This window comes from Monodelphis domestica, chromosome 5 (genome assembly GCF_027887165.1).
Source record: "Monodelphis domestica isolate mMonDom1 chromosome 5, mMonDom1.pri, whole genome shotgun sequence".
NCBI classification, from domain to species: Eukaryota; Metazoa; Chordata; class Mammalia; order Didelphimorphia; family Didelphidae; genus Monodelphis; species Monodelphis domestica.
Window position 1 is genome coordinate 139,321,157 of NC_077231.1, and position 15,446 is coordinate 139,336,602.

Here is a 15,446-nt window from a genome sequence, read left to right on the forward strand (position 1 = left end):
TTCTTGTGCTGGCGGTGGTATATCCAGGTGTTTCTGAGTGCTTTATTGCCAAGTAGAGGCAGTTGTGGAGTAGTGGTAGAATTCAGAAAAGCCGAGGCCTCCTTATTCTGACTGGGGGCAAATTTGCTTTATCAAATGGGCATCCCAATGCCCATATTACCTCCCTCCCAGGCTTAAATAAATGAAAATATCTGTCAGTGGCTTTGAAAAGAAAGCACTCTGGTGCTGATGTTAATTTTGATGCTTGTATGATAGAATTACAGAAAGAGAAAAAAAAAAGCAAATATTTAGTAGCAACTCTGTGCAAGGTAGTGGTGAGGCTTTGCCCTCAAAGAGCTTCCATTCTCCTTGGGAGCTCCAGCCTTTACCCAGATAAATAAATGCACATATATCCAAGGATTTAAAAATGAGAGAGAAAGTCCTCTTAGCTAGGGGTAAGGAATGGGAAGGATCAAGTTTATGTGACAGGGAGGACCTGGGATGTATTTCTCTCAGTAATGACTATTCTGCAACATAACATTTTAGTTTCCTGGAACATTGAGAGATTCAGTAACTTTCCCAGAGTCACCTGACAGCACGTATAGTCAGACACGTGACTTGAACCTCTGTCTCCTGTTGTTCCATATGCGTTTGACTATGTTGTTTTACTTCTCTGAGGGGCCTCTACCTCTATATATGGGATCGTGGCGCCTGTGGTCATGCCTTGGTCAGTGTCACATCTTTGACTCTAGAGTGTGCTGGGTAATCAATCAATAGATATTCTCTATTAGGCACAATAGTAGGAGCTGGAGTACATATAGAGAAGAATAAAATAGTTCTTACCCACAATATGTTTATATCCTCTCAGAAGTGATAATATGTGCGTAAGTATGTCTGTCTGTAGGTAGTTACAAAATAAATATAAGCTCATTTGGGAAGGATAACATACTAGCAACTAGAGGAATTGGGAAAGGTTTCATGTGTGACCCTTGTGTTGGGTTCTGACAGAAAATGGAGATTCTGAAAGGTAACAAATTCCAAAGTAAGGAGAGTAGTCTAATCCAGGCATGGGGGAAGCCATCATGAAGGCATGTGTACCAAGCCTTCATTACCCTTATCTTCAGTTAGGGCTGGCTGTTGGTTATAGCAGTCTGGTTGGAGAATGGATAGACATTTGGGGGGGGGGGGGAATGGTGTTTTGATTCAGTGACTCCACAACTTATTTAAGTGAGTGCTTTGGATAGAAGTGGTACCCTATCTCCTGTTTGTGTTGCTATCTTTCTGCTTTCTTTGACAGTGTTTTCACTTTTCTTTCTTTGTAGTCTTCAATGTTGGGGACTACCGCCGGACAGCTGTGAAGGATTTTTCTTTTCATTTCTTTCGTGCTGACAATGAAGAGGCCATGAAAGTTCGGAAGTAAGTTAAGAAATAAATATTTAGGCACCCTTCCTCCACTTTGAAGTGCTTTCTTCATCTGTGTTTCTTCTCCTTTAGAGCATCTCCTCCACCTGGGTCTTGATGTTATCATTCTGTTTGTTTTTGGGTTGGAGAAAACATAGTGGCTCTTTTGGCTTGAAGTCTAAAGAGTGGAAAGGGTGATGAACATAAGAGCAGGAACCACAAAAACTGGGATATTCACTTTGCATATGACTTTGGATGATGTTCCTCAAATAATTCAACTTTTCTAGGTCACAACTTCTGTACCTATTACTCCTATTTTCCACTGTTTAATGCCCCTTGGATGACTGATAAGGAGAAACTCATATTTCATTCATGTTTTATCTTTCAAAAAATGATGTATTTTCGTTTGCTAGGGGCTTAAAACACACAAAGGAATGATTTTCGAAACCTAGGTTGGGATTTGCATAATAATAGGTTTGCATGGGGTCTTCCTATTCTTTCTAGTGAAAAGTAAAAAATGGCTGTTCTAGTGTGTGATAGTCATTAATAACTTAGTGACCAGAAGGGGAGGACACATTAGCTGGGCTCCTTAAATTGATTTATACTTTTGACTTTACTTTCTCAAATTAATTTTATTTCCCTTTTCATCAGAATGGACATCTTAAAATAGGTGCTATAAAGCATTTTAAACTTGGGTACTTTAGAAACATACCTATAAATTTATTCTGAGCCATTCTTTGAAAAAGATGTTTTCCTGTTCCTGCTTATATCACTTTGCATCAGTCATCTATCCTCCAATACTTCTCTGCATTCTTCATATTCATAGCTTCTTATGCCCCAATAATAATACTCCATTGCATTCATGTACCATACTCTTATTTAGCTATCAATGGACATAATTAGACAGCTATGTGGTACAGTGGGTAGGATACTGGACCTGGAGTCCATAAGACCCAAGTTTAAGTCTAACCTCAGATGTTTACTAATTGTGTGATCCTGGAAAGGTCACTTAATCTCTTTCTGTCTTAGTTTCTTCATCTGTAAAATGGGGTAATAATAGCACCTACCTCTTATGGAGTAGCTAAGTGACCCAGGGGGGGAGAGCAGTGGGCTTGTAACCAAGAAGACTCATTTTCATGAGTTTTAAGTGCATATAAACAATTATAAAACACTTTTCACACAAGTAAAGTTAAACCTAAACAATTGGAAAAACAGTACCCAAGTCAACATGATAAAATGACAAATTTTGTCTAAATTAATTTACCTATTCAGTGTCATGCCAATCAAACTTCCCAAAACTTATTTCATAAACCTAGAAAAAAATAATAACAAAAGGCAAGAACATCAACGAATCAATGGAATAAATTAGGTAATCAATACACAGAATAAAGGACCATAGTAACCTAGTGTTTGATGAATCCAAAGATCCAACTTTGGGGAGTGAACTCACTATTGTGAAGATAATTTTAGGGTTGTGACTTAAAATCTAGATTTAATTGGCCACCAGGGGAAATCCTAAATAAAATACCCAAGTCAGTCTGGAAATTTATGGTAATTTAATTAATATAGAGGGAAGGAATTTAAGGAGAAGGAGGGAAGAGGATATAGGATTTCTCCTGCCTGGCCTGTGCCAGGGGGAGTTTAAAATTCCTGCCTCTAGGTTTCTGAAGAAGATTAGAGGCTTCTAAGAGGATAAAGTTGGAAAAGTAAAGGAGGGAAACTCAGCCAGAAACTCACCACCGAACCAGACAATAGCTTGTAGCCATGCTAAGATGCTGAAAGGCCCAGTATATGCTGCTGTCAGCCAACTCTCCACTGTTAAAGGTACCGGAGAGAGGAAATGAGCCAATATATAGACCTTTTACTCTTGTGTCTCCTCCTCTAAATGCCCATTCTTTTTAGTTCTCATCTTTGATTAGATTATATCTTTGGAGTTACTTAACACTTCTTTGTTAAATTCACCTTTTGTGAGTTACTTAACCTTTTTGTGATTAATTTAACCGTTATATTGGTTTTTTGTATTAAGATCTTAAAATAGACTTACTTTAAAGTTCTAGCTTCACTATAAGGTAAGAGTTAAGTACCTTCATTGTTCAATCAGGAGATTACAACTTTATCTTCCCCTAAAGTACAGTTGTAGGGTAGAGTAATTTAGAGTTCCCAAGACATTCCTGATTTTGTTAAACTAAGTATCTTCATTGTTACAATCAGGAAATAGCTAAATCCAATCTTCACTCTATTTGACCAAAACTGCCAGGAAAACTAGAAAACAGCATAGTAGAATCTTGGCATAGACCAACATCTCACACCATATATCAAGATCAGGCCAAAATAGATACTTGACCTAGAAATAAAGGTGATACCACAAACAAATTGGGGGAACATGGAATAGTTTACCTGTCAGACTTATGGATAAGGGAAAAATTTATGACCAATGTGACAAGGAAATCACTTTAAAGGACTGATATATATTAATTTAAGGTCGCCAAGGAATTCAGCTATGTAATTCCTAAATGAAAACTCAAGTCAGCAGTCAACCTTTTATGGAGTTTAATTACAAACAGGAGGAAGAAAGGTATTAGAGATAGAGAGAGAGAGGGAGAAAGAAAGGGGAGAGAAGGGAATAGGGCTTAAATACCCCTTCTGTTAGGCTGGGCCAAAAGGCCCAAGCCCTTAGATAGCTGAGGCAAAGAAAAGGAGATCAGTCCCTATTACTCACGTGACCAAAATGGAGAAACAGTCTCAGGGGCCTCCACCTCCAGCTTCCTTCAGAGCAGCTTCCTTCAGAGCCAGCACAACCTCTCAGAGCCAAAACCTCTCCAACCAACCACCAGAATCCAGAGTCCTCAGACCCCTCTATCTTTAAGGAAACCATCCAAGTTCCCTCCCCTCAGTTCTCACATCTACCAATCACTGTCCATGTCTTCCCTGTGCCAATGGTGGCTCTAGCTTAACCCAGGACCGCCCAGAGGTCTGTGGCTTAGCACATGTCTGTTGAAGGTCATATTCTCAAATAATTAAATCTTGATCTATGCTACAGCCCTTCCTAAATCCTGTTACCCTGAGTAGGGTAGAGATTGGAATAATTAAATTTTGATCTATGCTGCAGCCCTTCCTAAGTCCTGTTAGGACTGAGTGGGGTGGAAATTGTATTTTCCAAGACCTGGTTCTGTCATTCCAAGTATCTCTATTGTATCAATTCTAAAATCAATCATGTCTCAAAGAAATTCCTGTTCTATGCTTAAGCATAGGTCAAAGCCCTTTCCATTGTTCAGCAAAAGGTTTCTGTCCTAAAGTAATCTTAAGAAGGGAGGACGAGGAACCTCCCATGCCAATGGGGTTTACATTATCAATAGGGAATTTTTCAAGTATGAAATTTCCCAATGGTGAAATTTTCAACATTTATAAGTCTAAGAAATTTTAAGGTTTACAATCCCCCCCTGATGATCATTGGGAGACTAGTCTCCCCATTGATCATTTAACATAATCATTTTGTAGTTCTAAATTCACTTCTAACTAAAGATATACACAATATTCAATTTTCTAAGAGAAATTAGAATAGTGAGAGAGGAAATAGAAAAGAAAAGAAAGCAAAACCAATGTTTGCTAGGCGCATTGACAGAAAGCCAAATTAGGGGCAGTCCCTTTTGGCATAAATGTGTACAGTTACAATAAATGTTCAATCAAAAGTTCAGTCCAATGAAATTTCCCAATGGTGAAATTTTCAACATTTATAAGTCTAAGAAATTTTAAGGTTTACACCAAACAAGACACAGAACATTATGAGAAGTGAAATGGATATTTTTTATTGTATTAAATTTAAAAAGGTTTTGTATAAAACTAATGCAACCAAGACTAAAAGGGAGACAAAAAAACTAGGAAAAAAAATTTATATAGCCAGTATCTTTAACAAAGGCCTCTATTTTCCTTAAAGGGAAAAGGCCTTTATTTGAGTTAGGTAATGGTGAATCAGCTTGAAGAGGAACAGTTTTGTTAGAAGGACGAGATTTCCTTGGAGCTGGAATTGGTCCTGGGGTGGGAGAAGGAACAGGAGAAGATGGGATTTCTTGAGAAGGATCAGGGGAAGTAAGGTCAGCTAAGAGTTGAAAAGCACAAGAGAGGTAGCTCTGTAGCTGAGATGTAGGAGAGGGGTCTTTCATCTCTATTGTGGGGGAAGGATTTTTTTCCTCTCTTAGTGGTTCAAGAACAGGCTTGTAAAAATCAGACATGTTTTGGATGAGATCTGTATTTGCCATTTGACCATGTAAGAAGTATTTGAAATTGTCCAATTCAATTTGCGTGTCTGCCTGCATTTCAGCTTTAATTTTTCACATGGTAGCATTTCTTGTCATAATATTTAGGAATAGGAAAATAAAATTACCTAAGAACATAAGGAATAGGAGGCATTCTGAAACCTTTAAGGTTCCTAAGTGTGTAAAAGCCAGAAAACTTTCGTCTAGAGCAGCATTCATTTTTTTAAAAATTATTATATATATATATATATATATATATATATATTTATTTTAAATTTGTTAAATTGCTTGTAATTCTGGTTTTAGTCAGTAGATGGCGCTACTGGTTAGGGGGTTAAAGTCAGAGTGTGAAAATTCAAGGTAAGGGTGTGGTCCCTTTAAGGATGTCACACCTTGATTTGATTAACTCCTTGGTTGGAGGGTGGGAGAGGAAACCTTTTGTGGTAGGCTAAGTATAGGAGGGGCAACAGGAAGCAGCTGACTTCCCCCTCAGAGTGAAAAGCTTAGAACTATGTGTTTCTATCATGTGCTGCCAGGGAGCAGCTTTCTGTCTGCTTTCTTGAGTTGGCCGCATGTCAATAAGGTTTTTATAAATTATTTTTTATCTTATTTGGGCTGTGAAAGCCTCTTAGGGTAAAGAGGACCAATTTTTGTTGTTGTTGTTATTGCTTTAACACTACTCTTCCTGACTGATATCCCCAGGTTTTACTTTTCAATTAAGTTTAACTAGAGACAGTGGGGTTTGGGGGAAAAAAAAAAGTAAATATTTCTGTTGGGGCAGGATGACGACTTTTAAGAGGGAATGAAAGCTTTCCCCCGGGTTTTTGCTTTCATAGTTAATTCATAGTTCATATTAATTCAGAAATTCATAATTTCATAGTTAATTTCATAAGTTAATTAAGAGACTAGGCAACAGCAGCTAAAAGATAGAATCTTCCCCAGGTGAAAACCTGAGGGTCTGCTAATTGAGTGTTTGTGAGGGGGGGGGTGGGGGTGGGGTTGAACAGTTTCCCCAGGTGAGGCCTCAGGGACCAGCTGCTAAGATTAAAAGCAGCTGTGCTATATTTATTTTTATGGGGGAAAAAAAGAGAAAAAAAATTGAACTTATCTCCACAGCTGATTTGTGTAGATTCAAAATAAGCTATTAAAAGCTGACTTGGGGATAGTCATGAAAGTAATGGAAAAGTCAAGAAAAGTGAGAAAGATTGAGGGTACTTTACAACCAATGTGGTCAGCCAAATAAAATGCAAGGGGAAAAGGGGTTATTTTTAAAAGGGTTGGACTGGATTATTTAAGAGTGTGGTCGTCAGGAATTTGATTTATTCTGAAGAGATTTATAGAAAGAGTGAAGTAAGAAAAATCAGTGAGAAGATAGGGTAAGATATCTAGCCTAAGCACTAAGTAATTTACTTCCAGCCCCTATCCCAACCTGGGCAGGGAGAGTTGGTTCTTAGTTGCCTCCGCAAAGCTGAGGACCTGGGGAAAAACTCTCTCAAGAGGCTAGTCTCTCCTGAGGCTAGTTTCTTCAGAAAATATCCAGGAAAGGAGTCAGCTCTTTCACTCACCACATGTCAGTCCAACAGGCTCATCAAGAACAGGATCTCGGGTCCAGTCAGCAGATTTCTCCTTTAGCCTCCACTACAAAGAATGAAGAAGTGTCAGAAGAACTCACTCAGGAAGTTGTCACTTCTTTTTAAAGACACTTTCTCTTGCGTCACTTCCTGTGCCTTCCTCTAATTCTATGTCTACCAGTCATAGTTGAAGTCCTGCTTTAAGACTGTCTAAGAGGCAGTCAGTGAATTCTGATTCATCACCCACTATCGCACACATGGGTCACAGACCTCCCTCACTCAAGTGTGAATGGGGTGTTTATACCTTTGGTGATTAAATCTAAAAATGGGCAGATCTTCCCACTCAACTTTAAGTAGTGTGTTTACACTTTTGGTGATTAAATCTAGAAATAGGCAGGGGAATTTAATTTTAAATTTAATTTTAATTTAATCTTCACAATCAGGGGAGAGTTAATTATTTTCATTTTCACAATCAGGGGAGGGCTAAATTTAATCTTCACATTCTCAAATATGTAGAGTACTGGCTTAATTTATAAGAATACAAGGACGATGAAGAAATTAAAACTATCTATAGTCCTATGAAAAAATGTTCCATATCACTATTGATTAGAGAAATGAAAATTAAACAACTCTGAGATACCACTCCTCCCCTATCAGACTGGCTGACATTGCCAAAAAGGAAAAAGATAAATGTTGGAGTGGATGTAGGAAAATTAGGACACTAATACACTGTTGATAGAACTGTGAATTGATCCATCCATTCTGGATAGCAATCTGGAACCAAGCCCAAAGGGCTATAGAACTCTGCTTACTCTTTGACTCAGAAATACCACTACTAGGTCTATATTTCAAAGAGATCCAATAAAAGGGAAAAAGACCCCTATATGTACAAAAGCAGCACTTTTTCATAGTGGCAAAGAATTGGAAATTGAGGAGCTGTCCATCAATTGGGGAATAACTGAACAAGTTGTGGTATATGCTTATAATGTGCCATAAGAAATGATGAATAGGATGAGTTCCAAAAAACTTGGGAAGACTTTTATGAACTGATGCAAAATGAAGTGAGCAGAACCAGAATACTGTATGTAGTCACAGAAATAGTATAAGATTATCTGTAAAGGATTAAACTGTTATCTGCAGTGCAAGATTCTAAGATAATCCTAAAGGATTCATGATGAAAAATGCTATCCAGAGATATAGGAAGGACTGTCAGAGTCTGAATACAGCTCAAAACATACCATTTTTCACTTGATTTCCTTTATGAACTTTTTTCTTGTATGTGCGATATGTTTCTTCTTTCATGACATGAAGAATGTGGAAATATGTATTTCTTGACAGCACTAATATAATCTATATCAGATTATTGTCTCTGGGAGGGGAAAAGGAGGGTGGAAGAGAATCTGGATTTCAGAATGTAAGGTAACAATTGTTCAAAATTGTTATGTATATGTATTTTATATAATTGAGTTTAAATCCAGCCTCACACTTACTAGATATGTGACCTTGAGAAAGTCACTTCACCTTGGTTGCCTCAGTTTCCTCATCTGTAAAATGAGCTGGAGAAGGAAACTATAAAACTACTCCAATACTTTTGTCAAGAAAACCTCAAGGGTCACAGAGTCCTATATGACTGAAATGACTCAACGATGGTGACAGCTTTCTGTGGCTGTTGTGAAGATTAGATGAGATGATATTTGTAGAATGTAGAATGCAGGATTATCTGGGTGAGACCTTCCTTTTAAATTTTTGTTTATTTTTTTAAACCCTTACCTTCCATCTTAGCCAGAAGGGCTAGGCAATGGGGGTTACATGCCCTGCTCAGAGTTTCACTGCTAGGAAGTGTCTGAGGCCACATTTGAACCCAGCATTTTTAATTTTTCCGTCTCTGTCCACTGAGCTGCCTGGCTGCCCCAAGACCTTCTTTTGATGTGTGTCTTCTGTGCTCTTCTGTGTTGCAGGCAATGTGCATTAGCTGCCTTGAGTGATATCCAGTTGTATCTGAAAGATGAAGGTGGCCAGATTGCAGTAAGTTAAGACAGCAGTTGTCCTTCCATCTCTGATCCCATGTTTGGATGGTATTCTCTCAAAGGCTTGCATCCTAGACAGGTGGTTTTTGTTTGTTTGTTTGTTTTTGTTTTTGTTTTTGTTTTTTTGGTCATTGCCAGAGATTTCCCTAAGGTTAAGCAGTTTGCCTCATCTTTACCCTTTGGGGGACTGTATGGAAAGAACTGTGCAGTGACTTAGGAAGAGTCAGGAGGTCAGGGATGGGGTCATGGGAGGTGGTGGTGTCCATGGTCAGCCAGACCAAATCCACGTACAGAGAAAGACAGCCTCAGTGGACAGAGTTAGGGCTGGAGTCAGGAAGACCTGAGTTCAGATGTGATCTCAGACACTGTGTGACCCTGGCAAGCCACTTGTATTTGCCTTAGTTTACTCAATTGTAAAATGGGGATAATAATACACCTACTTGTAAAGGTCCAGTGAGATAATGTTTGTAAAGTGCCTGGCACAGTGCTTATTCTACTACACAAGTAGATGCTGAATAAATGCTTATTCCCTTCCCCTCTCTGTCTCAATGGTGATATTTAAGGATGGGCAAAAATTGGAATAACTCAAAGAATCCTAAGGGAAGCTATTAATTGTTCCACCTGCTTCTGGTATTTGAAACCTCAAGAACAGGGTTGGACCTCTCAGCTTTTTGATTTGCTTTTAGAAATGTCTTTGGGCAAAAAAAAAAAACAAAAATCACACTTAAGAGATTAAGTATAAGGGGCAGCTGCTAGGTGGCTTGGTGGATGGAGAGCCAGACCTACAGATGATGTCCTGGGTTTAATTTGACCTCAGACACTTCCCAGCTGTGTGACCCTGGACAAGTCACTTATTCCCCATTGCCTAGCCCTTACTGCTCTTCTGCCTTGGAACCAACACACAGTATTGATTCTAAGATGGAAGGGAAGGCTTTAAAAACAAAAACCTCTGAGCATAGAGAACTAACCTGGATTCTTCCTTAAGTCAAATTCAAGTTGTGAATGATGAATGGAATTCAAAGAAGAGGGCTGCCTTGGGACATGAAGCTTTCTGCTGGAAGTTATTATTAGCTGATGCTTTTTGCCTAGAAAAATTAGTCAGGAGTATATTTAGTGAAATGATGAAAAATTCAAAATTCCAATAAATGATGAGAAAAAAGATTGTATTTTTCTTTTCTCTCCTTCAAACATGCATATAGGTTTTTGATGCTACCAATACCACAAAAGAGAGAAGAACCATGGTCCTTGACTTTGCAAAAGAAAATGACTTTAAGGTGAGCCCAAACGTCTCACCCTGTGGCCTAAAAGAGTATTTTTGATCCAGAGCATCTGGGCAACAAAGCCTTGTTGATTGTCAGATCAAGGCCCAGCTCTCCCTTGTTTTTTTGTTCATCTCCCCATGCCTCAGTTTCCCCATGGGGCCATTTATCAGAATCCTCCTTGAATGAATATTTCTGTGGAGTCTCTATGGAGATATTCACCCTGTGAGTGTTGCAGAGGAGAGAGTGGGATGGAAGAGGGTAAACCCCTTAGAGCCCTTCACTTTCTTCCAGGCCCCACTCAAGTACCACCTCCTTCCCAATTGTCTTGTATATTTTTATGCCCATTTCTGTGTTTCATTGCAATGTTCCACAAGGACAGGGATGACATAATAAATGTTTGTTGATTGCTCGGTGGCGTCCCTGATGGCTAAATCACATTCTGGGTTTTTCTGTCTCATCCCCAGGTGTTTTTTGTCGAGTCTGTATGTGACGACCCCTCTGTGGTTGCCTCCAACATTATGGTAAGTGTAGAGAGTCCAGGATTCTTTGGCTGTCAAAGTGGGGCATGTGGGGGAAGGGCCAGCTTTCTGAGGAAAGCATGCTTGCAGAAAGTGGCTCCGAGGAGCTGGACAGCACCCTGGGGGCGGGTATGGAGGGGGAGGGTCCAAAGTCCTCTCAGGGTTGTAGGGGGCATTCGGGCCCCAGGTAGGTGGTCTGTGAACTTTAGTTGGCTGATAGGTGCCAGGCTCTGCCATCAGTGGATCAGGCCAAAATTCGACGTGGGTCTTTCCCAAATTGGAAATGCAACGTTTCTGTGGATTAGATCTCCCCTCTTACAGCTCCGGGGTGGAAGACTTACTGCCCTTAGAACACTAGTGATTTCCAGGCCTAGCTTTCTCAAGACTTGGTCCATTCTTCTTGGAAGAGTTTGGGACTCATTTCGAGAAGGAAGGAGAGATTCCCACTTATTTGGAATCAATGACCAGAATTTAAAAGCCATTTTTGAAGAGATTGGCCTTAAATTATGTAGTCTGTCTTGCTATTTGACATTCAATATTTTATTTTTTCCCCAATTAATTACATGTAAAAACAATTTTTCACATTCACTTTTCTAACATTTTGGATTCGTCTCCAGGAAGGGAGAGAATTTAGAATCCAAAATGTTAGAAAAGTGAATGTGAAAAATTGTTTTTACATGTAATTAATTGGGGAAAAAATAAAATATTGAATGTCAAATAGCAAGACTTCCCCACCAAAACCAAATTTAAAGAATTAGAGTTTGATAGTCTGTGTGTTGTTTGAGGGATTAGAATAGGATTGATAATAGAGTTTATCTGCAGATAGAGCGCCAGGCCTGGAGTCAGCAAGGCCTGAGTTCAAATTTGGCTTCAGATACTTCTTAGCATTGTGACCTTGGGCAAGTCACTAAACACTACTTGTCTCAATTTCAAAGTATCTTCATATCTATAATTTCCATACAATTTGTTTCTTTTTTAATCCAATTAAAAACATTTTGTGAACATAAAAATATTATTCTGAGAAACGGGTTCCTTTATATGGTCCATTCAAAGCCTGCCATGATACAAAGATTGGAAACCCCTATCCTAGAGGAACATCTACAACTAGATTGATTGTTAGAGAAAAGGAAGAGCGCAAATCATGGGAAGGGAGTCTATGTAGCAGTGATATATATCAAGAGTTTCACTGAATTTCTGTGTTCTTGCCCCCCGAAGTTCCATCTGGAATATAGCCAGTTTCAGGGCCCTTTAAGTAATGAGTCCTCTTTTTGGCATATATTGATAAATTCAGGATTTATTCTTCAGTTCACCAAATCATTCAGTTACTCAGTTAGCAACATATGTTTGCATGTAATAAAAAAGTGTCACTCAAACACACTTTGATTTCTTTAGCTTTACAAAAGATAAGAGATGAGCCATATAATTCATTGAGTTAATGAGCTCCTGGGTAAGTAAGCTGCTCCCTCTAGCAATGCAAGCGACCCCCTTTTCTGCGAGTTTAGAGAGTTGCCTGGGTGACTTACCCAGGATCCCATAGCCAGAATGTGTCAGAGGTAAGACTTGAATCCAGGTCTTAGTACAGTGCCCGGCATATTTTAGATACTAATTAAATGCCTTTTTAATTGGCTTTCTGGCTCTGAGATGAGTTCCTTATCTATTATGTCAGGCTGCTAAATTTAGTATTGAATTAAATAGAATTAATAAATATCTAGAATTATCTATCTAGAAGTATCTAGAATTAATAAAATTAGTATTGAAATAGCCACATAATACTATGATGTCAGAAAACAATTGTCAAAAATTGTTTCTACATTTAACTGAAAAAATTAATTAGCTAGTTAGTTTTTAAGAAGATAAAATAGCCATATAAATTAGATATATCCATGGTGCTCTTGGGCAGCTAGGTCATACAGGGGATAGAACACCGGCCCTGGAGCCAGAAAGACTCATCTCCCTCTGTTCAAATCTGGCTACACAAAGACTGGAAAGCCCCAACCTAGAGGAACACCAGAAAAGATAGTCCACTTATCTGACTGCGAATTCAAATAATATAAAGTTTAATACCCAGTTGGAATTGGAGTTTTTCTCAGCTTCTGACCTGAGGCCAGGCCCCAGAGGCTGGCGGAGGGGCCCCCCACTCCCGTCCACTCTATATCAGTCCAGTTTTGTCTTTTAGAATCTTCGGGGTACACAGAAAGCAAACAAGAACAGGTCTAACCTTCAGAGGTGAATGGGCCTGAATCTTCGGGCTAAACCAAGAAGAGGCGGCACACCACACCAGACTAGGCTGAACAAGCTCCTCTCTCCTCCAACCCCAGGCAGCAAGTCCCACATGGCAGGAAGGAAGTGCTAGTCACAAGACCCCACTGCCACTCCCGGCAGGAAGGAAGTGCTAGTCACAAGACCCAACTGCCACTCCCAGTTGGCCCCTTCCCCCACAAACTGTCAGTCTAATTTCCTTTCCACACACTCTAGTATCTTTGCCAAGAAAACCCCAAACAGGATCACAAAGACCTGGACACAACTGAAATGACTGAACAATGGCAAAGATGAGTGAAGTACCAGCTAGCCAAGGAATGAGACATTTGGAAAAATGGGGGATCAGGAGGAAAACTGGGTCACATTTTGAGGAGCTTCTTTTACTTTCCTGTGGCATCCTCTGAAGTTGTCCAAAGAGAAGGCAGAATATAAATAAATCCTTCAGTTACTCTACTTTCTATTTTTACCATTTATTGCAAAGTTATTTATTGGTCAGGTTTCTCTCTTTTCTCCTTTAGTGGAAAAAAAATAGACTGAAGGAAGTGGGCAGATGAGCAAGGGGGCTCGATGACCCACAGACTGGGTATTCATCGTCAGAATAATGAGAGTGAACACTGGGGTTTGCTTCTGGGACGGGAGGAGGGTTGGACTCACTGGAGGCGTTGCCACCTCCTTTACCGCCCGTTCATTGGCGCTGAGCACCTACTTACTACCCTAATGTGAAGGGCAGAGCCTCGGTGACTTAGTCCCTGAGTCAGTAATCCTGCAGTGAGGTGTCAGGGATGGGGTGCAGGATCATTCCTGCATCTGTCACTCTTCAGTAAGGCTGATGTGGCAGAGGTGCTCTCTGGCCATCCGTCCTTACTCCGACATACCCTTGGTGCCCGCCTCACCCTTTTTACATTCTGTTTCTGACTCCCCACATTTATTTCAAGCCTGGCTATTAGGATAATCTTTTTTATCCCCAGGCCTTCTGTGCTTTCCCCCATTGAAAGCCCCAAATCCTGATTAATCTGAACTGAAAGCCTTTCTGTATGACTCATCAGCTGCCTTTTTTGTGTTGTGGCAGGAAGTTAAACTCTCCAGCCCTGATTACAAAGATTGCAGCTCAGCAGAAGCCATGGAAGACTTCATGAAGAGAATCGACTGCTATCAAGCCACCTACCAGCCTCTTGACCCAGATAACGATGATAGGTAACTGAAGGAAATTCTTCATCTCCCTGAATTTGCTGTGTTGGGATATTTATTTGGTAACACAAAGTATTAACTTCTGGTGCTTTTATACTATAGGAAGAAAGACATTCTTAAGATGGTGGTCTGATGGCCTGTTATTGTTGACATAATTATTGGGGCAACCATGTGGTGCAGTGGATAGAGGGCTGGGCTTAGAGTCAAGGAGACAGAAGTTCAAATCCAGCCCCAGACTTTTACTAGCTGTGTGATCCTGGGCAAGTCACTTGAGCTCAGTTTATCCTCATTTATAAAACAAACTGGAGAAGGAAATGCCAAAACACTCCAGTATCTTTGCCAAGAAAATCCAAAAAGGCCTCACAAAGAGTCAGGCACAACTGAAATTATTATTTTTTTATCAAAATAGTTATTATTGTCAAATGATTATTGTTAATTGTAAGATATTAGTGTATATCCTATAATTCTTTGGATGAGTTTTATTAATAGTACCCGTTTTTATCGACTTTTTGCAAGGCACATGTAGTCAGATAGTCTTTCATGTTAAGACAGAATCATCAAAAGTCCCAAGTGACAAAGCCAAAGATGCTATTTCTCAGACCATTGTTCTTGATATAAAATTCAGTTTTATTTCTCAAAAAATCTATTTGAGATTCCAGTAACAGCCTGTTATAAATCTTGTAATGCAATGTAATTATATTAATTAATGTAATGTAATGTTGTAAATGTTGTAAAATCTTCTGGCTTAAAGGACTTTGTGAGTAGTGGCTCCTTATAACTTCTAGGATCAAATTCAATCTCTCCTATTTGGTTTTTAAACCTTTTTGCAACCTGCCTCCTTTTCTAGGTTTAGTATATATTATTTCATTTTTGTATTCTCATCACCCAACACAGTGCTTGGCCTTTTTGTTGTTCAGTTGTTTCAGTATAACTCTGTGTCCCTTTTTTGGGTTTTCTTAACAGGGATGCTGGAGTACTTTGCCCTTTC

General features: G+C 39.4%; 1 protein-coding gene and 1 long non-coding RNA gene across 6 annotated transcripts in view; one reads left to right on the forward strand and one right to left on the reverse strand.

The window, feature by feature from the left end:
* Nucleotides 1–15,446, forward strand: part of PFKFB3 (6-phosphofructo-2-kinase/fructose-2,6-biphosphatase 3) — a 135,351-nt gene that overhangs the window by 97,362 nt on the left and 22,543 nt on the right. For all 4 annotated transcript variants that reach the window (XM_056799428.1, XM_007503932.3, XM_007503930.3 and 1 more), the window contains 5 exons: nucleotides 1,302–1,395; nucleotides 9,163–9,229; nucleotides 10,431–10,505; nucleotides 10,958–11,014; nucleotides 14,340–14,464. In XM_056799428.1, coding sequence (XP_056655406.1) covers nucleotides 1,302–1,395; nucleotides 9,163–9,229; nucleotides 10,431–10,505; nucleotides 10,958–11,014; nucleotides 14,340–14,464 — 418 coding nt within the window. The remainder of the gene's footprint in view (nucleotides 1–1,301; nucleotides 1,396–9,162; nucleotides 9,230–10,430; nucleotides 10,506–10,957; nucleotides 11,015–14,339; nucleotides 14,465–15,446) is intronic.
* Nucleotides 1,393–13,601, reverse strand: LOC103100139 (uncharacterized). 2 transcript variants are annotated; one of them, XR_472776.3, is made up of 4 exons: nucleotides 13,230–13,601; nucleotides 7,199–7,271; nucleotides 2,645–2,692; nucleotides 1,393–1,558 (listed from the first exon to the last, which is right to left on the reverse strand). It is a non-coding gene; the product is annotated as an uncharacterized LOC103100139 (long non-coding RNA). The 2 variants fall into 2 exon arrangements; XR_472777.3 differs by lacking the exon at nucleotides 13,230–13,601 and adding an exon at nucleotides 8,975–9,915.